The sequence below is a fragment of the Struthio camelus genome, chromosome 2 (genome assembly GCF_040807025.1).
Source record: "Struthio camelus isolate bStrCam1 chromosome 2, bStrCam1.hap1, whole genome shotgun sequence".
Lineage (NCBI taxonomy): Eukaryota > Metazoa > Chordata > Aves > Struthioniformes > Struthionidae > Struthio > Struthio camelus.
Genome location: NC_090943.1, coordinates 11066215 through 11090056, shown reverse-complemented (window position 1 = coordinate 11090056; position 23842 = coordinate 11066215). Strand labels below are relative to the sequence as shown.

General features: G+C 39.1%; 1 protein-coding gene across 3 annotated transcripts in view; it reads left to right on the top strand.

The window, feature by feature from the left end:
• The window catches only part of PTPRN2 (protein tyrosine phosphatase receptor type N2), a 664108-nt gene that overhangs the window by 616314 nt on the left and 23952 nt on the right, over positions 1-23842 (top strand). For all 3 annotated transcript variants that reach the window (XM_068934287.1, XM_068934286.1, XM_068934288.1), the window contains 4 exons: positions 12353-12472; positions 13632-13798; positions 19405-19458; positions 21399-21463. In XM_068934287.1, the coding sequence (XP_068790388.1) occupies positions 12353-12472; positions 13632-13798; positions 19405-19458; positions 21399-21463 (406 nt within the window). The remainder of the gene's footprint in view (positions 1-12352; positions 12473-13631; positions 13799-19404; positions 19459-21398; positions 21464-23842) is intronic.

Genomic DNA, 23842 nt, shown 5'->3' with positions numbered 1-23842 from the left:
AGGTGTGTAAAATCTGTTGTGCTCCAGTCAGTTTGCAAGGTAATTGTTGGAAAAACCTTTTTTTGAATGGCTTTTAACAATCTAGTAAATTTATATGACAAACCTTACTAAAGAGTAGTTGATCTAGAAATTAAGTGGAAAACCTCAGGCCAAAGTATTCAAATTTTAGTCCAAATTTAAGGCCAGGTCTCCCTAATTAGACCGCAGCCTAAGAGCGGATGATTTGCAAAGGGGCTGACCTTCTTAGGAGCGTAGTCAGAATTAGTTGGCTTCCTCCAAATCATAAAAGGACCTAGCACTATATGCTGTTAATTTTTCTGTCGAAATCTACTTTGCACTGGCCCCCGTTCCCCCAAATGCTTAACTTCTTATGCATTTTCCCTGCCACAGATAGCTGAATCGAAAGCTGAGTTATGACTCTACTGCATAAAGTTAAGTAGGCATACACATTTTTGCAGGATCAAGGCTCAAGATAGTTTTTACTGATGCACAAAGATGAGCTTGCTTTGCGCGCAGTCTTTTTACATGCTCATGCAGCTCTCGAATTTTGACATACACACACCAGTAAACTAGGTATGTGCATGCCTAGCGCTCCGTGCATTTATGTGACAGATATGCTACTTTAGGTGTTCCTTTGTAAGTGTAAAAGTGTGCCTGAAAGCTTACTGAAGCTGTTTGTGGGGTCAGCGTTACAGGCAGCTGGGGCTTATTGTCAGCAACAGCGCGTGTTTTTGTTTGCTATTTTGAATGATGGATTTAGAGACTTTTGTTCTGAGAATAGAGAATGTAGAAGTAAAAATTTCAAAAGCACCATTATGTTGTAGGAGCTTGCATTCAGCTGAAATTATCTTATCTCTTAATCGGCTTCACTTGGTCTATGATTGTAAAGTATCAATTGATCCCTATTAAAGATAGTTCTATATGCTTTTCAGGTCACAATTTCCTACTGTTTCTCTGATAAATGAAGAATCAGGACATTTTCAAAAAAAGTTTTTTGGATTTTGGGTGCCTGGATATTTAGATGCTCAGGCTGAAATATTTTGGGCTTATTTTTAGAAGCATAGAGGAAATAGCTTTTGTCTGAAATAATATGAGCTGTTGTTTTGGCTTAAATTTTCAAGGATCTGATAATTTTTGTCTTCAATATGTGGTATTTAGATATAATTGAGAAATCTGATTTTTTTGCCTTAGTGAGTGATTCCTTACATCAGGCATCATGCTTAAAAATGTATTTATTAATTTAAACATGAAAAAGCAAATGCCACATTTAGTATTTGGAAATGACAGTTTATGATCCCTGAGGGCTAGATTTTTTAAATGTATATTTTTGCCTTCTGGTATATTTATATATTGTATATTCATATTTTGCATATTTGTACCTGTAACTGCCCCTTTACATGTTGCAAAAATGTATGTCCCATTTTTAAAGGAGGCATATAAAGAACAAATTTTATATAAGCATTGCTGCTGACAGAAATCAGAATTAATCATAGCAAGATACTGCGATGGATATAATCTGTTCTTCCATTCTAATTTAAGCAGTTGGGCAATTTTTGTGGTCCTGCTACAAGAGGGAAAGTCAGTGTTGGAATCAAGTATTTCTTTGAATAAATATTTTGTTCAGTAATTGTGCACAGAACCCCAGATTTCCCAGACATGGAATGACTAAAATTGAACAGTTATTTCTTTGTTCTATAATCCAATTTGTTCTACAATCCAGCTCCACACTCAGAAGGTCTGTTTCTTGACCTGTTTTCTTCATGCTATTTGTGGCCAGAGATTCTTTGCTTCCCTTCATTTTCCTTCTGCTCTTTTTAGCTATTTCTCCTCCCAGTTATCCATCAGTGAAAGATCATTCCGTCTTCCCACCAAACTTGCTGTATACACTTCCAAGAAAACCATTTGGTAACAGAGGTTCAGCTCCTGCCCAAGTGTGGCTATATCCCTCTTTTTTATGTGATAGTTATTTTATTGTATCTTCTATTTGGTTCCGTAGAAAAGTTTGATCCTTATATTTATTTTGATTATGTCTGTCACTTTATCATAATGCCTACCAATGTCAAATTGGTCCATCATCACCTTTCTCTTATTCTTCTCATTTTTGCAGCCTTAAGCTTCCTACAGGTTACTTTTCGATGTGCTAGTTCATGTTCTAAGCTTTTTACATGGCCGAAGATATCAACCGGGAGTGATAAACAGCCTTGGAGGGATTAACTCTGTAAGCAAGAGTCCTCTGTCCATAACCTTTGAAACGTAGTAGGTGCTTTATGCAAGTCAAAAGCCGTGGCTTGAAGTTGTTGCTATTTATGGCCAGATGCAGGAGCAAAGTTTTTATCTATTTTTTACCTACCAGTACCTATTATAAGGTAAAGTGTGGGAAACCTGAACTTGCTATGGAATATCGCAACTCCTTACTGAGCAGAATCCTTTGATGTTTACTTTAATACAGTTTTCTGTACAGATCATGGTGCTGCCACCAGGGATTGTTTAGAGATGCAGTTATTCATTCCTGATACATCTTCTCAGTGGTTCTCCTGCCTCACCCTCTTCCACTCAATACTAGCTGGAGCTGAGCTGTGTTGCTTTTTTCCCCTTTCACATGCTCACATGGAGCAGTTTTCTGCCTAATCGTGAGAACAGTGACAGATTCCAAAGCAGAAAAACTGGGACTGTTCTGCTGCTCTTTGTGTAAACGCACCATGTCATGCTTTAGCAAGCCTAACAAAAACTCATGTACTTCAGCAGTGCCTTGTACGCCAGGACTTGTTAGATCTCTTGCTTCATATTTTTGCAGACAGACTTAACTGCTAAGTGTCCCAAGATCCTAGCTGCATGGTGAGCATCAGCCACGCTGTTTTTCTTTGGCTGAAGGGTTTCCCCAGTATGTAGCTGTTATAATTGTTTCCACACCTGAAGGCAATTCAAGCTGTTTTCTGAAAAAGAAATTGTCTACAATGGTTTTGTTTTACCTGAATATGTGAGACAACTTTCTTGGCATTTACTGCACAGCTGATATCCTTAACAAATTCCAAACCACTCCTGTTCTGTCTTGCTTATCTAGCTTTCATGCTCAAATTCCAGAGACCCACTTTCCTAGTTTTCCTGAATCTTGCATTGATGTTTTTCCTCCCATCAGTGACTATGTCTACATTAGCAAGCAGTGCAGCCCAGTAGGAGCAGATTTGTAGAGCATCACACTGCACTCATTTTGCGGGTTTCACTTTAGACTGGCTATACTGTGGTACAATGGATCAAATTTGGCTCATTGGCAGGGGGAGCAATTTAAGAGTTCTTCTGGATGCTTAGCTGCATCCAAAGGGAACATAATTCTTGCACTAGGGCTGCTCTGCAATGTCTGCTGCTTGTGATGCACATATCTATGTGACCTACATGATCGTGTAGACATTTCCGTTATCTCTGTTTGAGACCAAACAGCTGATTTAGTTTTGGATACTACTTTTTTCCTAGTTTTTTTGGCAGGCCACTATAGAACTTGTTACACTGATCCAGTGCCCAGTATTTTTGTGCATACTTAGCAGTCAAACTCCCGTTTACAGTTCTCAAGTTACCCAGGCCCGAACAAAGATCATGGTCAGCTCAGTGTCTTCTCTTTCTCAGACTGGGCAAAGCTTTTTCATAAGACACTGATGATGCTTCGTCCATGCTTATCTTGTTTAAGGATGTTCATTTCACAACAGTAACAGTTAAAATTTTCATTGCTGTTAGTTTTTCCTATTTTACAGACTTCAGCACTTGCAGTCATTGTAAAAGAGCTCCAACCAGTTTAAAATCTTCTTTGCCATCATGGGTGTCAGGCAGAGAGCTGCCTTCACCAGGCACTCTGCTCCTGAGGAGCAGATCCCTGCATAGTACCATTATGGGACTGCAGGTGGATCAGCTTCAGTCTTCTCACTAGTGATCACTTCCTCTTTGGAAGGTTATGTCCTTTGGGAAGGTGAGGAAGAAGGGCGAATACTGTTCTTCAGTACCGTCCAACTTGGGTCGCTAAAACCGGCCATCAGACACTGGCATGCACTTCTGCATGTCTTGTAGTGTAAGCCCACTTCCAGGCATCAGACTTCCATGATTGTCTGTCCCTCCAATTTACTTCTCGAATTCCTTATAGCCTTGCCATTGCTCCTCAGCCAGCAAGGTCCAAGTGAGTTCCAAGTTTCCTGACTTACCTGTTTCTTTGAAAACTTTCTAGCCTGCAGCAGTTGCATCATCAGTCACCTCACTGATCTGTTTTGATACAGGCCTTCCTAATCTGTCTGGATACTCTGTTTGCAGCTCAGACAGAGATTTCATCTCTGCCTGCGTGTCATCTCTTAGACCGCTTTGGAAATTTTCCAGCCACTACTTTAATTAATTTTGAAAAGCCTCCAGCTGATTCAGGTCTTCTTTTAATTTCATCTGTTCTTGTTTTCATCTCTTTTTACCAATTACTATTACTGAGAGATACTTCCTTCATTTACTCTGTTTTGGTTCAGAGGAAATTCCACCTCACAATTTCCCTGCTGGAAAACCGGATGCCTCTTCTCATGTGGTAGTAATCCATTTTTACCTGAGTGGTTAAACCATTTGCCAGGTTTGTGGGTTGTTTTCTTCTCAGCTGAAAAGAGAATTCATCTTCAGGACAGGTTTTTGCTTTGATATACTTTCATTTTATTTACAAAGAAAGCACAGAGTTGTGTTTCCTTGAACAGAATCAGAAGCAAGTAACAGGCAATGACTTGTCTTTTCCAAACCTCATTCATGCAGTGTTTTATCCCCAACCTCTCTCTCAGCTTTTATTCTTCCAGGATTGCAATAGTAGAATTTGATGAAATATGTTCATGGCTTCTTTATTTCTTTTACATGTTTTTAGTGATTATCTTGATTAATCATCCTACCTTGGTTATTGCTTCTCTCTGCATTAAGCCTATCAGGTTCTAGAGAAACTCATGGGTCCACACGCTTCACATTTGCTTTGTTTTTGATTATAACTTCTGCAATTTCAGTTATCAGGTTCCATAAGAGAGTTTGCTTGTTTCTTACATTCATCTTGCATGAAAGGTGATGGTTTTCTCCAGGAGCTCCAGTGAGATTTCACTCAGCTTGTTCACATAACACTATTAAAATTCAACATGTCTTTGAACATAATTCAAAAGAAAGAGGATGTAGAACATTTCTAATCTATAACAAGTTATCGCAGCAGGAGTTCCATGTTGTGAATAATTCTGGAGGTATAAAATTTTATTATTTTCCATATGGGCTGTGTTATGATTCCATGAAGTATCTGACATGAAGTACATGCCTTAACTTGCAAAGTATTTTAAGAAGACCAGTGATGCAAGAAGCTACTCTTAGGATATTTAGAACCAACTTTCCTTGCACTGAAAAAATGTTACTGATTATGCCTATTTTAGAAATTGCATGCCTGCTAAGGTTCTTCGCTTCCAAATGGAGATTTCTTTGGGAGACAATAATCTTTTCCCTCAGGAAAATTCTGTCTGATTCTCCTTTTAGAAGCATTAGTACCCCACGTAATGCCTTGCTTTCATAAATCCACCTTCCTTTGCCCTTCTTTACCCTTTGACTTTTTGGAGGGAAGTATATACTCTCACCCTTTTTTTATTTTACCATAGTAGGTGAAAGAGAAGGAGCGGTGAGGCAGTTCCTGCCAAGTGACTGAAGGTACACCTCTTAGTTGCCTTAGGAAACTAAATCATAGATGATTTATATTGATGTAAGAATATTTTATCTTTCTGTGATTTCCTTTCTCCATGACCAATGTAATTTATAAAACATATGAACATCCTATAACTTTTAGAGTTGGAATAGAGAAATACAATTTTCCCCATTTTGCAGAGTCAGTAAAGTTCAAAACTCCTACAGCAGTAATCCATGAGATTAAATGCAGCCAACACCTGTGGTTTGGACCAAAAAATTCCCTGGCCTTTATCAGAATAGATCTGAAGCTCAGACTAGATAGTTCCTCAGCTGCCTTAATCCCTGGTGGGGTCTAGTCTCTCAGGGATTATTGGTGCAGACTTATCAGCACCAATAAACAGCACCGAGTCCAGCACAGGACAGGGAAGGCAGGCTTCAATAAAGAGTTGTCGTGCTCAATAAAGAGTTATTTGTGGTTAGGTTGCTACTCCAGGATGTGAGAAAGAGCTTCGTCCTAAATGTTTCGAGTCAAACCCATATTTTTAATTACTCCGTCTTTCTTCAACTAATTACCAACATATGAAATGCTCTTGAAGCTGAGAATACTCTTCAGCCTTCTTGCTGAAGTTGGGCATCTATTCCCAACAAAGCAAAACAAAGCTCTCTGGAGCAGATTTTAAACAATTATGATTAGGGAGTGGGGAGGCCTCATCTTTGCTCCTTTGATTGTTATTTATTTTTATCCCAAGACTATTAAGTGTAAAGTGCGCAAAGAGTCCCCAGAGTAAAGACCAGAGCCCTGATCTGAGCCGTGGGGTTAGGTTACCATTTGCTTTTCATTATCCCCCAATCCTGCATTTCTTAATCTAAAGCTATTTTTAGAATAATTTTCTCTATCCGGATTCAGCTGTGTATTATCAGAGTCCGTTCAAAAATTAACTATTGTTTTCCTCCCAGGTCACATCAACATATTAAGAACTAATTGCAGTATGGAGGACATTATAAATCTTTGCATGTCTGGCAACACTTGCTTTTCTCTTCCAGTTTTGGAATTTAGCAAAAGAACTCCAAATGTCAGTTCACTGTTTCCCATGTAAAAAGAATTAAGTCTCCAAGAGCAGATCTCGGTGGGCAGGAGACTATGTCCCTGTAACTGAATGAGTCTCCCTGCAAATTGGGCATTCCAAGCCCATGGGTTGAGTAAGGTCAACTGCAGTGAGCCTTCCTCTGCTCTAATTGCTGATTTCTGTCCCAGGTGCTCCCAGTTCAACATGTTTTGTGAGCGCTGAAATTGTTTTACCGACAAAATTACTTTTTCTGCATTTTGTTTTTCTGTGCAGAAGACAACAATTTCAAGGGATCTTGAATCACAAGGTTTATTTTCCTTGCCTGGAATGGGGCTTCCTGCATGTCTAATCAGTTTTCACCTTCAGAAAGAGGAGTACATCAAAAGAGAGGCAGAGCAGTTCAATGTGTAAAATATGCATATTTTAATTTAATAAAAGAAAATTAGCAAGGGAGAGATGGGAACAGAACTGCAGCCCCTAGAGCTCTGGTAGCCTGTCAAGTCATGTGAAATAAACGTAGCGTTAGGAATTCCATAGTCATTTGGTAAAGGAGTGCAAGGTTACCATTCTCGTGTCTAATTATGGCTCCAATTGGAGAAGGTACGTAAGGAGGTCCTCTTAAATGGTCTGTAACCTTTTTAATCAGGTTCCACTTTCCGAATGCCACAGTGAAAAGCTAACTGCTGGCATATGTGGTGGTACTGTCCCTCTTTGATGCGTTTTTCTCAGCAGTGAAATACTAAACGGCATTTGTATTTAAATTATTTAATAATAAGGCTTGATTTATCAGTCTACCGAGAAGAATTAGAGCAGTTCACATCTCTTAGACAGCAGACGTTACTGCAACGCATGCAGTCATCCTCAGTTTGCCTGTCTTGTTGGCTTCTCAACAAGTGCAGCAGCAGGGACACCAGAGCCAACCGGACTACCACACAGTATTCACATCTCCTACAGAGGGATTCACGTTCACTTCATGTTTTTAAAAGTATCTTTGTAACTCTAAGAGTCAGATAATCTTTTTAATTAAGCACAGGTTCTTGATCATTCAGTAGTTCAATTTTTCAAAGTATGAATTTGCTTAGTCGTCGAGCACAACTGTGACTGTGTAAATGGCAACTCTGACTTTGCCAGATTTGACCCGTTAGGCTCATGTCTAAATGATAAGCCATTCTCAAACAAAACGTCTAGCAAAGAGGTTGCTTTTGGAATGGCATATATTGTGAAGTTCTAGTTGAAAAACAAAAAAGCCAAATCCCCCAAAGTATGTATTTGTTTCAATTGAAACTCCCCCAGGTTTTTTTAAACTCATTAAAGCACTGGATTTTAATTTTAAAACATTTAAGAAAACATCATTTTCTCACTGTCTCCATTCCGTACACTATTTCCTACCTCTGATGAACTTGAAAGAAATCACAGTTGAATGAATTACCTTCATGATGTGTAATAAGATGTATATTATCTGATGCTGCAAGGGTTTCTGTTGTTGTTTTAGGGACTGTGTTTATTCATGTTGACTTTTGATTATCATTGGAAATGATTTGTTGTTTATTTCTTTGTGTTTCCAAGTGGTTGCATTTACCAACGATTTGGGAAGCCTAAGAGACTGAAAAGGTGTATTCTTCATTTTACTAGAGATCTCTTTCAGAACGCAGCTTGTATAATTAGCCGGGTTTTTTTAGAGAACAGCTTGGATTTAATTCATTATCCTATCTATTTTCTACCTTTAAGTCATCATATTTTAGAAATTTCACCAGTTCTTATCAAAAGAAGAGTGTCTGGTTGGAGCACATAAGTTGTCATTTCCTCATCACTGAAATAAAGAAGAAAATGACTGACAGAGGGTTTTTAGGTGGAAGAGTCTTTGTAAAAAGAAGTTTTACAATGGTCAAATATCTGAAAAAATAAAATAATTCTTATTGAATATGTTATTTACAAGCTGGTAAACAAGGAAATTTTAAAATATACTTGTCAGCTTTCAAAAATTGAGGTTTTGTTGAATTGGTAGCAGTACTGTAGCATTTATTCTTCTATTTATGGCTTTATTTTCCTCCCTACTTGAAAAATCAATTTTGTGCTCCCCTGCAAGTAGTTCATACCAAATATAACTCACCCTAGGCAGAAGTCCTTTATATGGGACTGGGGTGCTAGATAACCACAGTGCAAGGACACTACATGTGGAGAATATCATAGGCAGGGAGTCCTGCGGGTGTCAGACACACAAGATATCACCTGCGACTTGGAGGACTCAGCCTTTAATTTGCAATAAATGATAAAGGGTGGTGTTATTCATGCCTAAGGAGTGTTTTGAGAATGATGCCTGTAGCGGGAACGTCATTAAGGATCATTAGCACGTTATTCCCTAGGCGTGTGAGTAGAAGGTGGAAACGTCCCACAAAATGGCACAGTTTCGGTTGAACCTGTTCCGCTCGGAGTACTCCCTTCGACGTTTCTTACTATCCTGGAAGTGTTACTGAAAATTGCAAACATGAAACTGCCTGCAATTAAGTGATCTAAGTTTGGCTTTATGTTTTTAACTTGTGTAACGGTAGTTACATTCAGAGATTGTAATTTTTTTATTGGGCTCTGTGCAAACACATAAAAAGAAAAGCCTCTGCCCTGAGGACGTTACGTTTTCTTTATTCTTGCATGCCGCGTGCGGCTTTACTCGCTCTTGTGCAAGTATACAAAGTTCAGCCTTCTGTGAATTAATGTAACTTTGCAACTGAATCTCCTTCTCTGCTTTGTGAGCACAGCTGAAAAGCGTCTTTGGTAACTAGAGGTGCTTCCCCGAAGGCCGTCCCGGCGTTGTGCAGACCCAGTTTGTGCTACCTGTTCCTCCAGTGGGGAGACCCTGTCCTTGGAGCCTCTTTCTGGCAGGTGGCCACGTCTGGCCTCCCTGACCTCAGTGAGGTGTCACGTGTTGGGAGCTGTAGTCGCTGAAAAAGGCATCACCAGATGGAAGACAGGGTGATCAGCAGGCCACAGTGTAAAACTCAGTGAACTGCCTTTGACTCACCCCTCTTCTCCTTTACTTGGAAAGAAACGTAGATAACTGCCTGATGGTTTAATACTTAAGTTACTAAGGAAACAACAACAACACTATAGTCCTCAAGTCACAGTCTGTGAACCTTAGTGAATATCCCGTATAAATGGTAAGCGCAGGAGATGCGGTTACAGTTGCTGGCAACGGGGTGGATGGCACTAGACTGTATTGCCTTCTTGATTTAGTAGATTTGACTTCTGCGTTTTCACACAATGACCTAAAAGCAATATTATACCCCAGAGTAACTTTGAAATTGTTTGTTTAAATTAACTTTCATTTGGATTTATGCTTAATGAAATCTTCAGAGATGCAGACAGCCCCTCTGTAATGAAATGCTGTATCTTTGAACCAATGAGCAGGGCTGCCAAACTGTAAGGATTCCTCTCTAAACGAGTGGGCTTTTATAATGTTACACTTGGGTGGCACAAGCAGAGTGCTAGATGATTAGTTTATGGTCTAGATCATTGTATTTTTATTACACTCATAAAAACTGTGTTTCTCCTCATTTTCGTAATGGCTTCAATGAGCTTCTATACCTTCTAGAGGCACATTAAATCGTTATGCGGTGAAAGTACTGATTTAGTGGGGCTAGTTTTAAAGTAAGATACATGTTTTGAATTCTTATCTTAGTCTGATTGCAGACTTAAAAAAAAAAAAGTGAAACTATGTTAGAATGAATGAAATCCGTATCATCCTCTTCACATGCAGAGAAGGTTTCTAGCTGCGGCCTAAAACAAATAGAAATGCAAAAGAAAGAGACAGACTATAAATCTATATCTGTATATAAAATTAATTATATATCAGTTAAAACATTTTTGCTATTCTTATGGCACTGAGAGCTTTTGATAAGAGGTTGGGTGGATTACAGAGGTTTTGATTAAGAAATCTTTTTAAGGAACAAAAAGAAGAGAAGAAAGATTATTTTTATTCCTTACATTCAACTGTAATTTGTTTCTTCCATTTCTGTCCCAAATTATAAATAGCCCTACCCTGTGCAAAGCCTAGATTCATTTCTATGAATAATTCTAAGCTGGTTTTAAAAGTTATTTTAATTATATTGCATAATGAAAAAGAAGAAAAATATTATTTGTTTCTATATATGCAGGCTGTTCTTAAAAGAGAAGACAACATCATTATCCATGAATGGAAAACCTTTTGATTTGATATGTAATTGAAAAAAATAATCCTTGTATTGAATGTATCATTTCATCTTTGCACAGTTTAGACAAAGGCCTTTTTTGTTTACAAAATTTACATGTCAATACAGTTGCTTATAAATATTTCTGTGAAATAAACATAACCCTCCACAAAAAGAGCAGTTAACTCTTCATTCAGTGATTTTATAGGCTAGCAAAAAGACAATGAAAGTTGTATGCAAATATAACATCAATGTACAGCATAATAATAACAGTTTTTAGTGATTATGCGGCGTGGTATTAATTCATAGGAGGCTTTTTGTTCAGCCGTGAGCTGCGTTTGGAACACGGATTGGGCAGAGCCTCTCTGCTTGTTCTGCTCCTGGGGGAAACGTCCCCGCATCCTGGGGCTGAGGGTGATGGCCTGGATGCCTGCACCCGCTCTGTGGCTGGCCTGAAGCATTAACGGATCGCGCTGTTAGTAAAGATACACGTTTTTCCTCTGTTCCTGCTGTACCTGTGCTGTGCGAGCGCAGTCTGCAGGGCGGGTTGCACTGCTTCATTCTGCCTCCAGCAACAGAAAAAGCAGAGAGAGAGAGAGAGAGAGAGAGAGAGAAAGAGGGAAGGGGAAGGGAAGGGAAGGGAAGGGAAGAAATTGAAAAGAAGGAAGAAAGGAAGGGAAAGAAGAGAGAAAGGAAGGGCAAGAAAGACAGGAAGAAGGGGAAAGAAAGAAGGGAAGGAAAAGAAGAAGGAGGAAGGAAAGAAAGAAAGAAATAATGCACATCTACAAAAAACCTTTCCAAAAATTTATTTTTGGAAGGAAGATTTACCCATCAGAAACGTTTCTGGAAGAATAGTTTCAGTTTGGGTTTTGTTCTGCCTTTTCCTTCTCTCTGTTGTTCAGATGCAACTTTTACGGTTATTTCCGGTAGTTCAGTGGTTTCAGGAGTTGAGCACCTTTTGCTACATGACAAACTGCAACAAGAAAAAGGCTTGAGGGTACAGCGTCCAGCCCATGCTACTTCAGTGGGTCAATATATTGTTTGGTGGGTCAATATATTGTTAACTACCTATGTTCATGCTGCTTTAGTATTAAATACCAAACACCCAAATAGTTGTGTCTTTTGAAAGCATTGTTCAGTGTTTCCTTTGTGTATCTGGAAGTTTGAAAGAAAAGCAGCTGAACCCGGTGCTGGGAGCGAGCAGAGATTTTGTGAAAGACACGGATTGAATTCGTTGGAAATTCTTTAATATTTCGTGGAAGCGTGCAAAATATGGTGCCAGTTTATTCAGGGATTTGAAAGCAGCTGCAGAGTAAAAGTGTCTAATGAAAATGAAATAAATTTCCTGTGAATGGAATAAATTTTGATTGTGTGTCTGAGTGCAGTAATTATACATGTCACGCGGTAATTAGGCAGTCACAATGTGGCCACGGTGTCTTTCTTTGTCTGCAGATGGTCTGGGAGAACGGCTGTGTCGTTATTGTCATGCTGACACCCCTTACGGAAAATGGCATCAAACAGTGCTACCACTACTGGCCAGACGAAGGGTCAAATCTCTACCACATCTACGAGGTACTTAAACAAAATCTCTGGTTGTCACTGTGACAGTAAGTGGATGGATTGATTTCATGCAGGGCAAAATATTGTTTAATCTGATCTAACCTGTAAAGTGAGTTGAAGTCTCTTAAATACTCTCAGTGTACCTTGGAGTCGTTTTAGATTTGTGGAAAATTTGGCGCAATTTTAATAATGTGATGGTTTGCATTGAATAGCATCTAGTAAATAATGAGCCAAGTGTTGCAGTGAAAAAAGGAGAGGGCATAACTTTGTCTTTAAAATGATTACGCTAGTGATTAAAATACAAACGCATGTATTTATATCTTGTAAGTAAATAGTATGTTTATGGCTAGTCAGTTTTGCCTTAGGAAAGCTGTATGTATATGTTTATTTAAAAGCCTATACGTAGCTTTAGTAATTAGCGCTATTGATTTTTACCTTGTGCCTCACTTGCAACAAATGTTTGTTTGTTTGTTTGTTTGTTTGTTTGTTTCCTGCTTTGTGTATCTTAGCCCAAAATATCAAGTCACGGTGTTTTGTTGAAATGTAACTTTGACAATGGCTGTCATATTTTTCCAGTTGTCCAGCTGAGCGGATGAAGAAAAAAATACCACAGTCGCCCAATATGAAGAAAAACTAAATGTGAAGAATTATAGCTCTTTAAATGAACATATGAAAATACTTGCTTTTTCTTAAAAGATTGACTATGAAAATGAGCTGCCTTTTTTATGCTGAGTTTTCTCCATAGCAGAAGGAATTAACTTCTCATGTGAACTGAATTATGAGATCTTTAAATCCAATCAGACTGTCCTAAGCAGTGCATTGTGGGCATATCCAAGTAGATGGTGACTGGCAGTTTAGCATATTCTCAGGCGTTGCCTCTTTTGTATTTCTATAACAATCTAAGATTTCAATTTCATGACTTTTCAGTTTGCAGTAAAACTGTCAAGAATTTTTTTAAGTTTTTCAATCTAATAGCCATGACAGCTAAACTCTTCTTGAAAACAAGTACAGTGATTGCTGAACAACAAAGTATTTCTCTAGCAATGGCCCATTTGCTAATAAACATAAAGCTTTCATGCAATTCCTTCCTTCTAGACATCCATTTGATTTTGAAGACACTGCTGGCAACTGAAATGCCTGACTTGCGTTTGCTCCTTCCTGTGTGGTACAGGTGAACCTTGTCTCTGAACACATCTGGTGTGAGGACTTCCTAGTGAGGAGCTTCTACCTGAAAAACCTGCAGACCAACGAGACGCGGACAGTGACGCAGTTCCATTTCCTTAGCTGGAATGATCAGAAAGTTCCTGCTTCCACAAGATCACTTCTGGATTTTCGCAGGTAAAACATAACATGTAACAGTTTACTTCAGATAACGTCAGTGTGAGGAACTGAAGTAGCTGCACTTCTAATTGCCCATTAATTATTTCTGTTTTGAAAGGGTGTCCCTCAGCCTGTGATATAATGACAGAAAAACTGGCAAGCAATCTGCAGTATATAGGTCGATTTTTAGTGTTGTCTCACAAATACCTGTTGCCTGATTTTAAGACATACTCATTTCCCGTCTAGAGATAATGCATTTCTTCCTTTTGTACAGTTCTTTTGTGCTTTTTTATTTCTCTATTCTACAAATATTTACCAGGTCTGCAACTCCAAGGCCTTTTATGGGGCTGCTCTACAATCCTTGTTGCAGGAATCTCACAAATAAATTACGTAGTGTGAGCACACTAAGGAAAAACCTGGTCACAATCGAGTCAGATGGCAGTGATGGCTTTCCAGTGGGAGTGTTTGCTCACAAGGATCAAGCAGTCAGGACTCTAGATTTTCTGTGGGTGAAGGAAGGTGCAAGTTTGAGGAAGCACGTGAAAATATCGACAAAGGAATCCCTGTGAAATTTTAAAGAAAGTGAACGGGGCTTTCAAATATAAATACACAAAGGCAAAAAAAAAAAAAACGAGAATCCCTGCCATCTTCAGTTTGCTGTGTCTGTCTCAATTTTAATTTGAAAATTAAAGCCGTGCCTGATAAATATTGGGGTGAAATAATCTTCATTTGATTGCAAACTGTGCCTGGTGCAGCGCGTGTGGGTGTTAGCATGTATCAGCTAATCCGCGGTGCTGCGCTGACGCCTAATGAAAAGGGTCTCGGCGAGGTCTTGGGAGTCGGGTCAGAGTCCGCCGGTGGCCGGTGGGATCCCGTGCTTTCCTCCCCCTGCTGCAATATTATCTGCAAACCCCTGAAGTGATTATCAGGGGCTCAGCGCTCCGAAGGTCCAAACTCGGTCTTTCAGTAAGCACTCGTAGCTCTGACTGGTGTCAGTAGGAGTTGCGCATGTGCACCTGAGGGGACGGCCTGGCTTATATCCGACTGGAGCTGGTTACACACTTGTCTGTTGGCAAAATTTTGCTCTTAAAATTAAGGACTAAATGCCAACCTTCATCCGTCTATATTCTCTTGCATATTACAAGGATTTCAAAGCAGAGGGAAATCTCACACGTTGCAGGTCAAGTAACGGAGTGCAGCTGCTGAATTGTATGAACTATGGCTAGGTAAGAGTATTAAGGGCATGCTGCAGCGTCTCAGTCCAAAAGCAGTAGGGGAGGAAGGAAGCACTGGCGTTAAGGATGGAGTTGAAACCGTAATTGAATTTTCAAGATTTTCTTCTCTGGGTTCAAATACAGACTGCAATGTGATTTTTATAGGTCGATTTTTCCTTTGCTTATGGTACTGCAGAAGCTGCCGGTAGTGGATTTCTGCAGTGGAAATTTGGGATTGGTTCCATTAAGCCATGAAGGTGTGCAGCGCTGATCACACATAGCACCTGATTTTGCCGTTTTGAAGTTAGCGGGAGATTTGCTGTTGATTGTAACTAGAGTAAGAACAAGGCCATACAAGCAGGTCTTCTCACGGTCTTCAGCATCTCGTCTCGTTGGCTTCACCAAGAGTCAGTCCCTGCAGGGACTGCAGGATTAGGTGTGCGCTGAGGCACAGTCCACGTGGCCGAGAAAACACAGGTTAGGGTGACCTTCTGTAAGGATTAGCTGACCATGTTGTAGAAGCATTCACTGCACAATGTTTTGAAAAAGCAAAATTACGACTAGGTGAGAAAAATGGTTCAGCTGGCGTTTGTCCTATTTGGGGCAAGCATGGGAATGAAATTTTTAAGATTTAATTGAATCCTGAGTGTTCATTTAATATGTATTCACAGTCCAGTTGAGAGTACTGTAATCATTTGCTACGTGCAGATTTTGTACTATGATCTCGTAATGCTGAATGCGTAGTAAAATTCCTTCTGAAAAGGAATTTTGGCATGCACACTAGCTGGTCTATGAATCTCAGTTTTCTTGGTCCTCTGATGTTGCTGTTTTTTCAATGACAAAAACTAATGCACTATTGCTGAAATAATGTGTTTGGAATTCCTTTATAGAATAAATGTTTTGCACCTGAAGCTTCCTATTTAAAGTACAACCTCTGCTGAATAACAACAACTGAGTCGTAAAGCCCCCAGAGTAAATGTCTGACCTCGTAGTAAGGTAGTGCCAGGAAGGGGCTGCTCTCATTTCTTTTAGTATCTATGTTTCTATGTGCATTCAGTGTGTTTGTATATATATATATGGACATGTGTTTATATTTATATATTCACATACATATATGAAATTAAGCATATACATAACCAACCCTCTATTTTTTATAATTCATCACCAAGAAAAATTGGATTCCCAAAATTACCTTGCCCAGAGTCGGTGGAAATATGGACCTTCTAATTTTTATTAAAGTAAATTTTGCAAGTCTCTCTGAAAACTGAAAGCTTACATTTCTCTTATTATGTATCAGACAGTGTTTTAGACGATTTTGCATTTAGCAGACACATTAAACCTTGAGGAATAATCTATCACACTTTAATAATGTAGGTATAAATTGCCAAAAAGAGATTATTCTACATATTTTAAAAGAATCTATACAAAATACAGTCCCTGAGAGGCGAGGCTACTGCAGAAACCACTGGTCAGTTTTAACTGCTTCTGGAGTCCTAATTTCATTTTGAACAATAGACCAATCATTATTGCTCTGGACTAGCTTGTTAGTCATGCACTGATATGTGTAATTAAATATTTCTTGAGCCCAGAGGGAGCACATTTACACTTTAAAGAGGGACTGCTAAGCTAAAAGATAATTAGCATCACATATGAGGGCTTTGCTTAAAATATATATCTATTCTGCTATCACTTCTTGCTGTGTGCAATGGCATTTACTAACACTGCTCACTTTAAAAACGGACAAATTCTTATTTTGCCAGCTAATTAGCGGTTGCCAGTGTCATTTTTGTGATGTTGCAGCTAGTAATATGAGCCCAGTTGCATAGTCACAAAAGTGATCATTGGAAACTGTGACTCTGCTGCAGGGACAATGTGGGAAGCCCCTTTTCTGAGCCTCTAACGACCTCTGACCTTTGCTTGCTGATGGTTTGCATGATGATTTCTTTTTCACTCAATGAGCCAAGGGTTGGTTTGTATTACTAATCATTCTTTCTAAGTTAATCCTTCCTGTATATGTATATATTTTTATATATATAATATATATTCTCTTAAACATTTAAGAACTTTGCTTCCTGGTGAATTTTCAGCTCACTCTAATTAGCCACAGCTAAGAATGAAATGCGATGTTGCTGCACTTCTAAATATTTTCCTAATCTATATGCAGACAAAGCTATGAACCAGCTGGATTGCAACCCTTTGTTTTAATGTGTTTTATGAAATGTGTGATAATGAAAATGTTTGAAACGCCTTCAATAAAACTGACAAACATGAGGTGTCTTTCCCTAACATGCGTCTCTGGCCGTGTCTGATTTACTGAGAGCTTTGGTTCAAATTTTTCACTGAAGCTATATTAAGACTTTGGTAGGTGGCTAGTCACAACATGCTAATGTCATATTGGTGGTGCCATGCAACGAACAAAGCAGGAAAAAAAGTGGTAAATGCCCTTCTGTAGTTGTTAGCTTTTATGTAATACTTGAAATGCAGAAGCTACTCTCTGCTAGAGCACATGAGGCAGGGGAGAGAGGGTGACCAGCTGCACATGGGAGAATGCAGACTCCTTGTATCAGCTGATGTTTCAGACGTTTAAAATTTAACTTACAGCACGATACCAAAAGCAAGTATCAGGTTTTATGCTATATATAAAGAGTTGGTCCTCAGATAACGACCATCAAGAATTCAGTAATTCATTCGTGAGCCCTACTGCAGCTCAAGTCTTTAAAACGCTATCAAAGATGTGAGTTTTGCTTGGTAGCGCCTGCACAGCTGCCCGTTTGTGGACATATAAATGGTCCATTCGGTTCCCAGTGTCAGGTGCTTCGCAGTGGCTTACTACCCGTTTCATACAAACTGAGTTGTTCTCACATTAATTACTTACATAGAAGAATATAAATACACAAAGTCGCTGACAGTATGATTTACATATGTGAGTGAGAGAGTAAGAATTGTGAAAAATCCTGAATTCTCTTATTTAAAGGGAGTCATCACAAGAACTTAATGTTGTTATCAACTTTGGTGACAATCTTAAATGATAAAAAGCAGAATATAAAAGCATGGATTCGTGGGACATCACCAGCATCTCCGTAGCCTGTTTGAGCTGAGTTCTAGGTATCCAAGCAGACTGCCTTTCAGATGTGGAAGATTAGGTCTCTTCAGGCTATACAGTATGCAGTATTTAAAGATATATACATGTCTTCACAGCACCAGTGTTACTGAATGGATGAACAGCCAAGAACTAAATGATTCCGTAGGTCAGTTATGCTTTGAAATTCATAATAGCGTAATACCACAGTTGCCAAGTTCCAGGAGCCCACTTTGTCAGTGCAACGGTCAGGATGCTCTGTAACACTCGCGCCAAGCTGGTACCTATAAGAGCATCTGGGCATCCCCCAGAAGCTGCCCGATGGAATGGTTTTGTAGGACACCATCTAGCTCTAGTAAATTCAGATACCTAACTAAGAAATGTGAAAGGTTTTGATTTCTTGAAGAAATGCTTTCCCCTTTTATCCTTTATTCGGCTTGCCTTGTTAACGTGTGTGCGTATTTTATGGTTTGGGGTATGCAACACATGTAAAACACATTCTGTTGTGGAAGAGAAGGTGTGGGATTTGGGTTTTTGTAAGGCAATTTAAATAGATTTAAACCGATTTTGTGGGCTGTGTTTGGAATCTTAGGCTGAGTATCTTCATTTGCTTCAGCGCTAGTTATTGCTTCATTGAGTTCAGGTATCAGCAGGTCTGTTCTGCAGCCGTGCTTCTATGGTTTGACTTCAAGTGCCGTCTCTTGCCATGGCAAATCTTTGCCTAGGAAGCTGGAGAAGAAAATAATTTGTCAATGTTAAGTCTGTAAGATCTTTGCACTGGAATCAAAGCAGTAAAGCTTACTGATGGTTTTAGTTATTTTTACTGTGAAGAGATTATGTTTTAGAAATTTGTGAGAAGCTTTCCTGAAGGTTTGCTATTTACTGTTCTGGAGAGAATTTGTTTTACAAATACGCACACATTATACAAAATATACTGGAAAACCCATTTTTAATTCTGGATTCAGGTTGATGCTCCTCAAGTATTTCTTTGAGCAAGCTCATGAACTCAAAGTTAGCCTCTAAAATGAAAGTATCTCATTATGACCTCAGTTTGGAGCTAACGTGAGACATCTGAGAAAAGACATTATTTATTTTGTGTAGCTAATAGTTACAAAGAGGTAGTGCTTGGTATTTCTACAATAGGAAAACAGAAGCAAACTTTCAACGAGGTTATGTACATAAAAATTGCTTGTTATGTTAGGAAATGATCAACCTGACTAGTTCTTTAAAGACTGCAATATTTGCCTTTTTTATTGCTTATTTTTGGCGACTGGCTAAAGAAACAGTTATATAATATTTTCAATTAATTTTTTGTGTCTGTTTTATTGCAGAAAAGTAAACAAGTGCTACAGGGGTCGCTCTTGTCCAGTAGTTGTTCACTGCAGGCAAGTACAATTTCTAAAATAGCTTTAGAGAGATTTTATGTGTAAGAATATGATGTAAATATAACCAAAATGGGCAAATTAAAGCTTTAGATGGATCACTAAACATATAGTAAGGTAGGCCAAAGGTATGACATATAATTCATATGTTTTTTAATGCTAATTAATGCTTAGTTTCCATTTCCATAATAAAATTACCCTTTACTGTGATTTAGTAGATGTTGTTTCACAAATTACAATCTACAACTAGCTTTCCAAATATATATGGGACTTTAATTTCATAAATCTACTTCAAAATTATAGTGGTTCCATGCATTGCCAATGTAGCCTTTTATTTTTATTAACACTCAGTTGTGTTTTATTTCTTCTTTGCTTTTCGTGATCATGATACGAACAGGGCAGTGTCAGGGAATGGAAACCTACCCCGAGACTGAGTAATCCTTTAAGCATAGATTATCTTTAGGCCTGACAGCCTGATGGATGTAAACAAAAGCTATTGGACAGGTCAATATAAAACTTTACAATAATAATGTTAATAACTTGTTAACTTGTTATAATGTTAATAACTGTTTCTACCATTGGAGATTCTGAGATATAAGAAAGGTGTTGTATGTATCTCTCTAAGATACTCTTGGAGACAAGGAGCATAAAAAAATGATTATAACGAAAAGGAAAGTTGTTTAATATGTGGCACTCCACTTTTCTGTTGCGGGAGTGCGGGGAGCGTGTTTCTCACCTGTGTTCCCGCGGGTGAGGAGCTGGGCCACCTACCTCCGGCTGCGAGGAGGTGCTCTACAGAGTGCAGAGAAAAAAAGAGAAAAATTATTACTATTACCTCCTTCTCTCTAAGAAGTGCTCTAGTAACTGATAAAGAAAAAACTTCTGTCTGCGGAGTCTTAACAAAAACTAAGTTTCATAGCCTGCCTGTAAATGGAATACAATAATGTGCTTCACGCTGCTCTGTTGTTTTGCCTTTTATTAACTCCGGTACACAAATTGAGCTATCAATAAAAATAATGGCTTAATTAATAAAACTGCATGCCAGTCTAATTGGTCACACATTCACCTTTGTAAAAATTTGGGGGTGGGAAGGAAAAAAAAAGCTTTTACTTAAGGTCTTAATTATGTTTGCTAACAGCAGCTCTAAAAGAACATCACGCTGGCAATTACGAGTTGCTCTCTGAGAGGGACACAAGCTGCATCCAGATTAGGGAGCTTTCCTCCTCCCAGGGCTTGCTCACCCATCTCTGAGGAGGGACCGATGCTGCCCAAAAGTTAAAGCTGTTTCTCAATTGCGTAATAATATTTTTTCTGTTCATTGCATCTGAGGAAGAATTAAAAGAAAGGGTAAAAATAAGAAACAAATCGCTCATTATTTTTCAAGTTCAGATGGTTCATATCCTGTTTTACAGTGAAGAAGGACTATAGAGCATCAATAATTGAGTGTTTAAGTTCTTGGACAGGTCCGTGCATGTGTTGCCTCTGACCGCTGTGTTCAAATACAGTCTGCAAGCTTTGGGGATGACACTGGCTGCTCTTCGTTCTTCAGTTCTCTCGCAGCTAGCTTATTCTGTGCTTCTTCGTCTCACACCCAAGTGACCATAAGCTCCTTATAGGCACGCTTTATGCGTAGGAGTGGCTTCCTGGTCAAAGATTACTGACTTTTCTACTGCTGTTTAAAATATTTTTATTGCGTAAACACAACTCGACTTAAAAATCAAAAGAGGTCCCTGTTATCCATGCAGAATAATAGTTAATCTCACATGAATCTTGCGTTAGTTAAGTGCACGCTTTCTCCCCCCTTCTCAATTCCTTACTTTTTCCCCTCGTTCTGTCCTCCTCGCCTTGGGTAACATGCTGTACCGTTAATGGCAGGTACCTCTTTGTTGAGTCTAGATGCGCACTGATGGGCTTTATTTTTCTTTTCCCCTTTGTGTTGGCAGTGACGGTGCAGGAAGAAGTGGGACCTACATTCTGATTGACATGGTTCTCAATAAAATGGCCAAAGGTGAGAATGCCAAGCCTGGCTGCTTTCTCCGTCCTGAAAGCTGTGGTGGCGTTGCCCTGACAACCCGGGGAGCGATAGTCACAGAAAGCCTTCGAATAAATTAGAGGCAGATTGTACTCGTTCCTGAACGTCCTTAAGTTGTATTTGCACGCTCGTAGTGATTTCAAAACGCAACACCAAAAGCAAAGGCTTTATGAATGAGCGGATGTATTTGTGCTGTTGAGAGGTGTTTGAATTTCAGCTTTATCGTTTAAAATAGGTTTAACAGTTAAGGAAAAAAGACACCTTGGGGCGATATACTCGTTGTTTAGTGGTTATCTGAGCTAGTTCCTTGGCTGCTTTCATGACTGTTGCACACTCAGCTGTCACCTACTCAGCAACAACAGTCAAATACAATTACTTCTCTTTTCATAGTTGTCCATTGCTACCGTAGCGCCTAGAAGATCTGGTCCGAGGCGAGGGTCCCACGTGCCGGGTCCTGCACCAATTTGTCTTCCAGGACCAAAAAAGCTGTAGTGGCTAGGGCAATAAACTGGAAATACATTGGCTAGCGCTCTGCTCCCGGTTCTGCCGCTGTCTGCTCAGTGCTGGACGGCTCATCGAACTTCTCTGTGCCTTCGTTTCCTAATCTGAGAGATGTACTTTTATGAAGTGAGAAATCATCTGCCTCAGCATAACTATATATTATTCCTTGTTAAAAAGAAAAATCTACAGAATCTCTAGAGATTGGGACCTTTACTTTTTATGGACTGGTGAATGGTGTGATGTGGGAAATACTTAGGATACCCTGAAATAATCTTAGAATATCTTAGAAATAAACAAAATTTTTAATACGATAGCTGTATTTGAAAGGGAGGAGGGTAGAAGTAGGCGTGTTAACCTCATCATATATGACAGACGTAACAGTCAACTTTATTTGAATATTTTACCCCCCCATGTGCCTTTGGCTATGTTTGTTTCACAGTTGTATAGGACTGCATTTTAAGGTAAGAGGAATCTTGTGGGGTTAGAAATAAAAAATCATCACTTGCCTTGCTTAATTCTTAAGCGTAATTCTTAAGCTAAGGTGATCTAGCATGATGCACTTGTGTTTGTATTGAAAAAGAAAGATGGATTGTAATAACATATATTAGTTTATACAGAGAAATATTTGTAAGACTATTTAGTTCTTTGTGTTCCAATCACTTTACAGTTAAAATTTAAAATCTTTACCTCGGACATGCACAAGTATCGTGTGGAACTTGCTAGTGATCTTAAAAGAAGTTGCATGTCTGTCTTCTCCTTAGCACTGTACCGAAAATTTTCCAGTGGAATGAGATGAGGTTTTCATTCTCATTAGAAAATAGGTTTTCCTCTGGGATATTTCAGGTACTTGGTATATGTCACGTGACAACCTAGTCTCTAAAAATACAAGCAATGACGCTTAGTAAAATTAATGTTCACCTTTGTTAGATGTTTGTTTGTCTCATTTCAGTCTTCAGCAACGAAAAGCTCTAATGAAAACCAGATTTAAAGTATATGCAATTTACTTGCATAAAGAAGTAAATGAGAAGTATTTTCCAGCTTTGGGCTTTCAACCACTTAAGGAAGGGTTGACTTTGTTGTAAAAGCAGTGAAGAATGCCATTTATTGACTCCATTGTAGCATGTAATGTCAAATTCCATTTTAAGTGCGGGCTTAGTGTTTCACAATCCGCGACAAGTCATGTGAAACTGGCCAGAGAAAGGCGTCGCTGGGCCTTTGGAGAGCGGTCACCCCCATTTTGTTCTTGACCTGCTCCCCTCTGCCGATGGGGGTGTGCCGCTGGAAATCCCCTGACCTGGGGCTTTGGCTGGAGTTTAAATGAAAGATCAAAGGGCAGAGCGGGCATCTCAGCCCTGCTGAGGTGGGCCTTTCCCAGGCTGTCACACTGTGCGGCCGCCAAAGGTTTTGTTCTGGCAGGAATCGCGGCCCAGCCTGTGCGGCCGGGGCCCTCTTTGTCTGGCCTGAGAAGCTGGAGGCCCAGGTTGAGGATCCAATGTTCATCAAATGATCAAAGGGGCCTGAAGCCCTGGACATGAAATCTTTCTTTCCATTTCCTTTTCTTAAAGAATGAATTGCACGAGTAGCAAAGAATGCCATTTCCAAAGCTTTTATGTGGAGTGCTAGGACTAACTTTAGAGTCCTTCAGTTCTAAACATAAAAATGTAAGTGCACTTTCAATCTGGGCCCAGCTGCAAGGCCAGCATCTAGTAACATTTCTTTCAAAAAGGCTTTTAAGGATTAAGGCCTTCAGTCTTTCAAGAAAAAAAAAAAAAAGGACTTTTAAGAATAAACTTAGAATAATTTGAGTTTCTTGTTCCAATGGCTGGTTTATTAAAAAGTAGACAATAATGCATT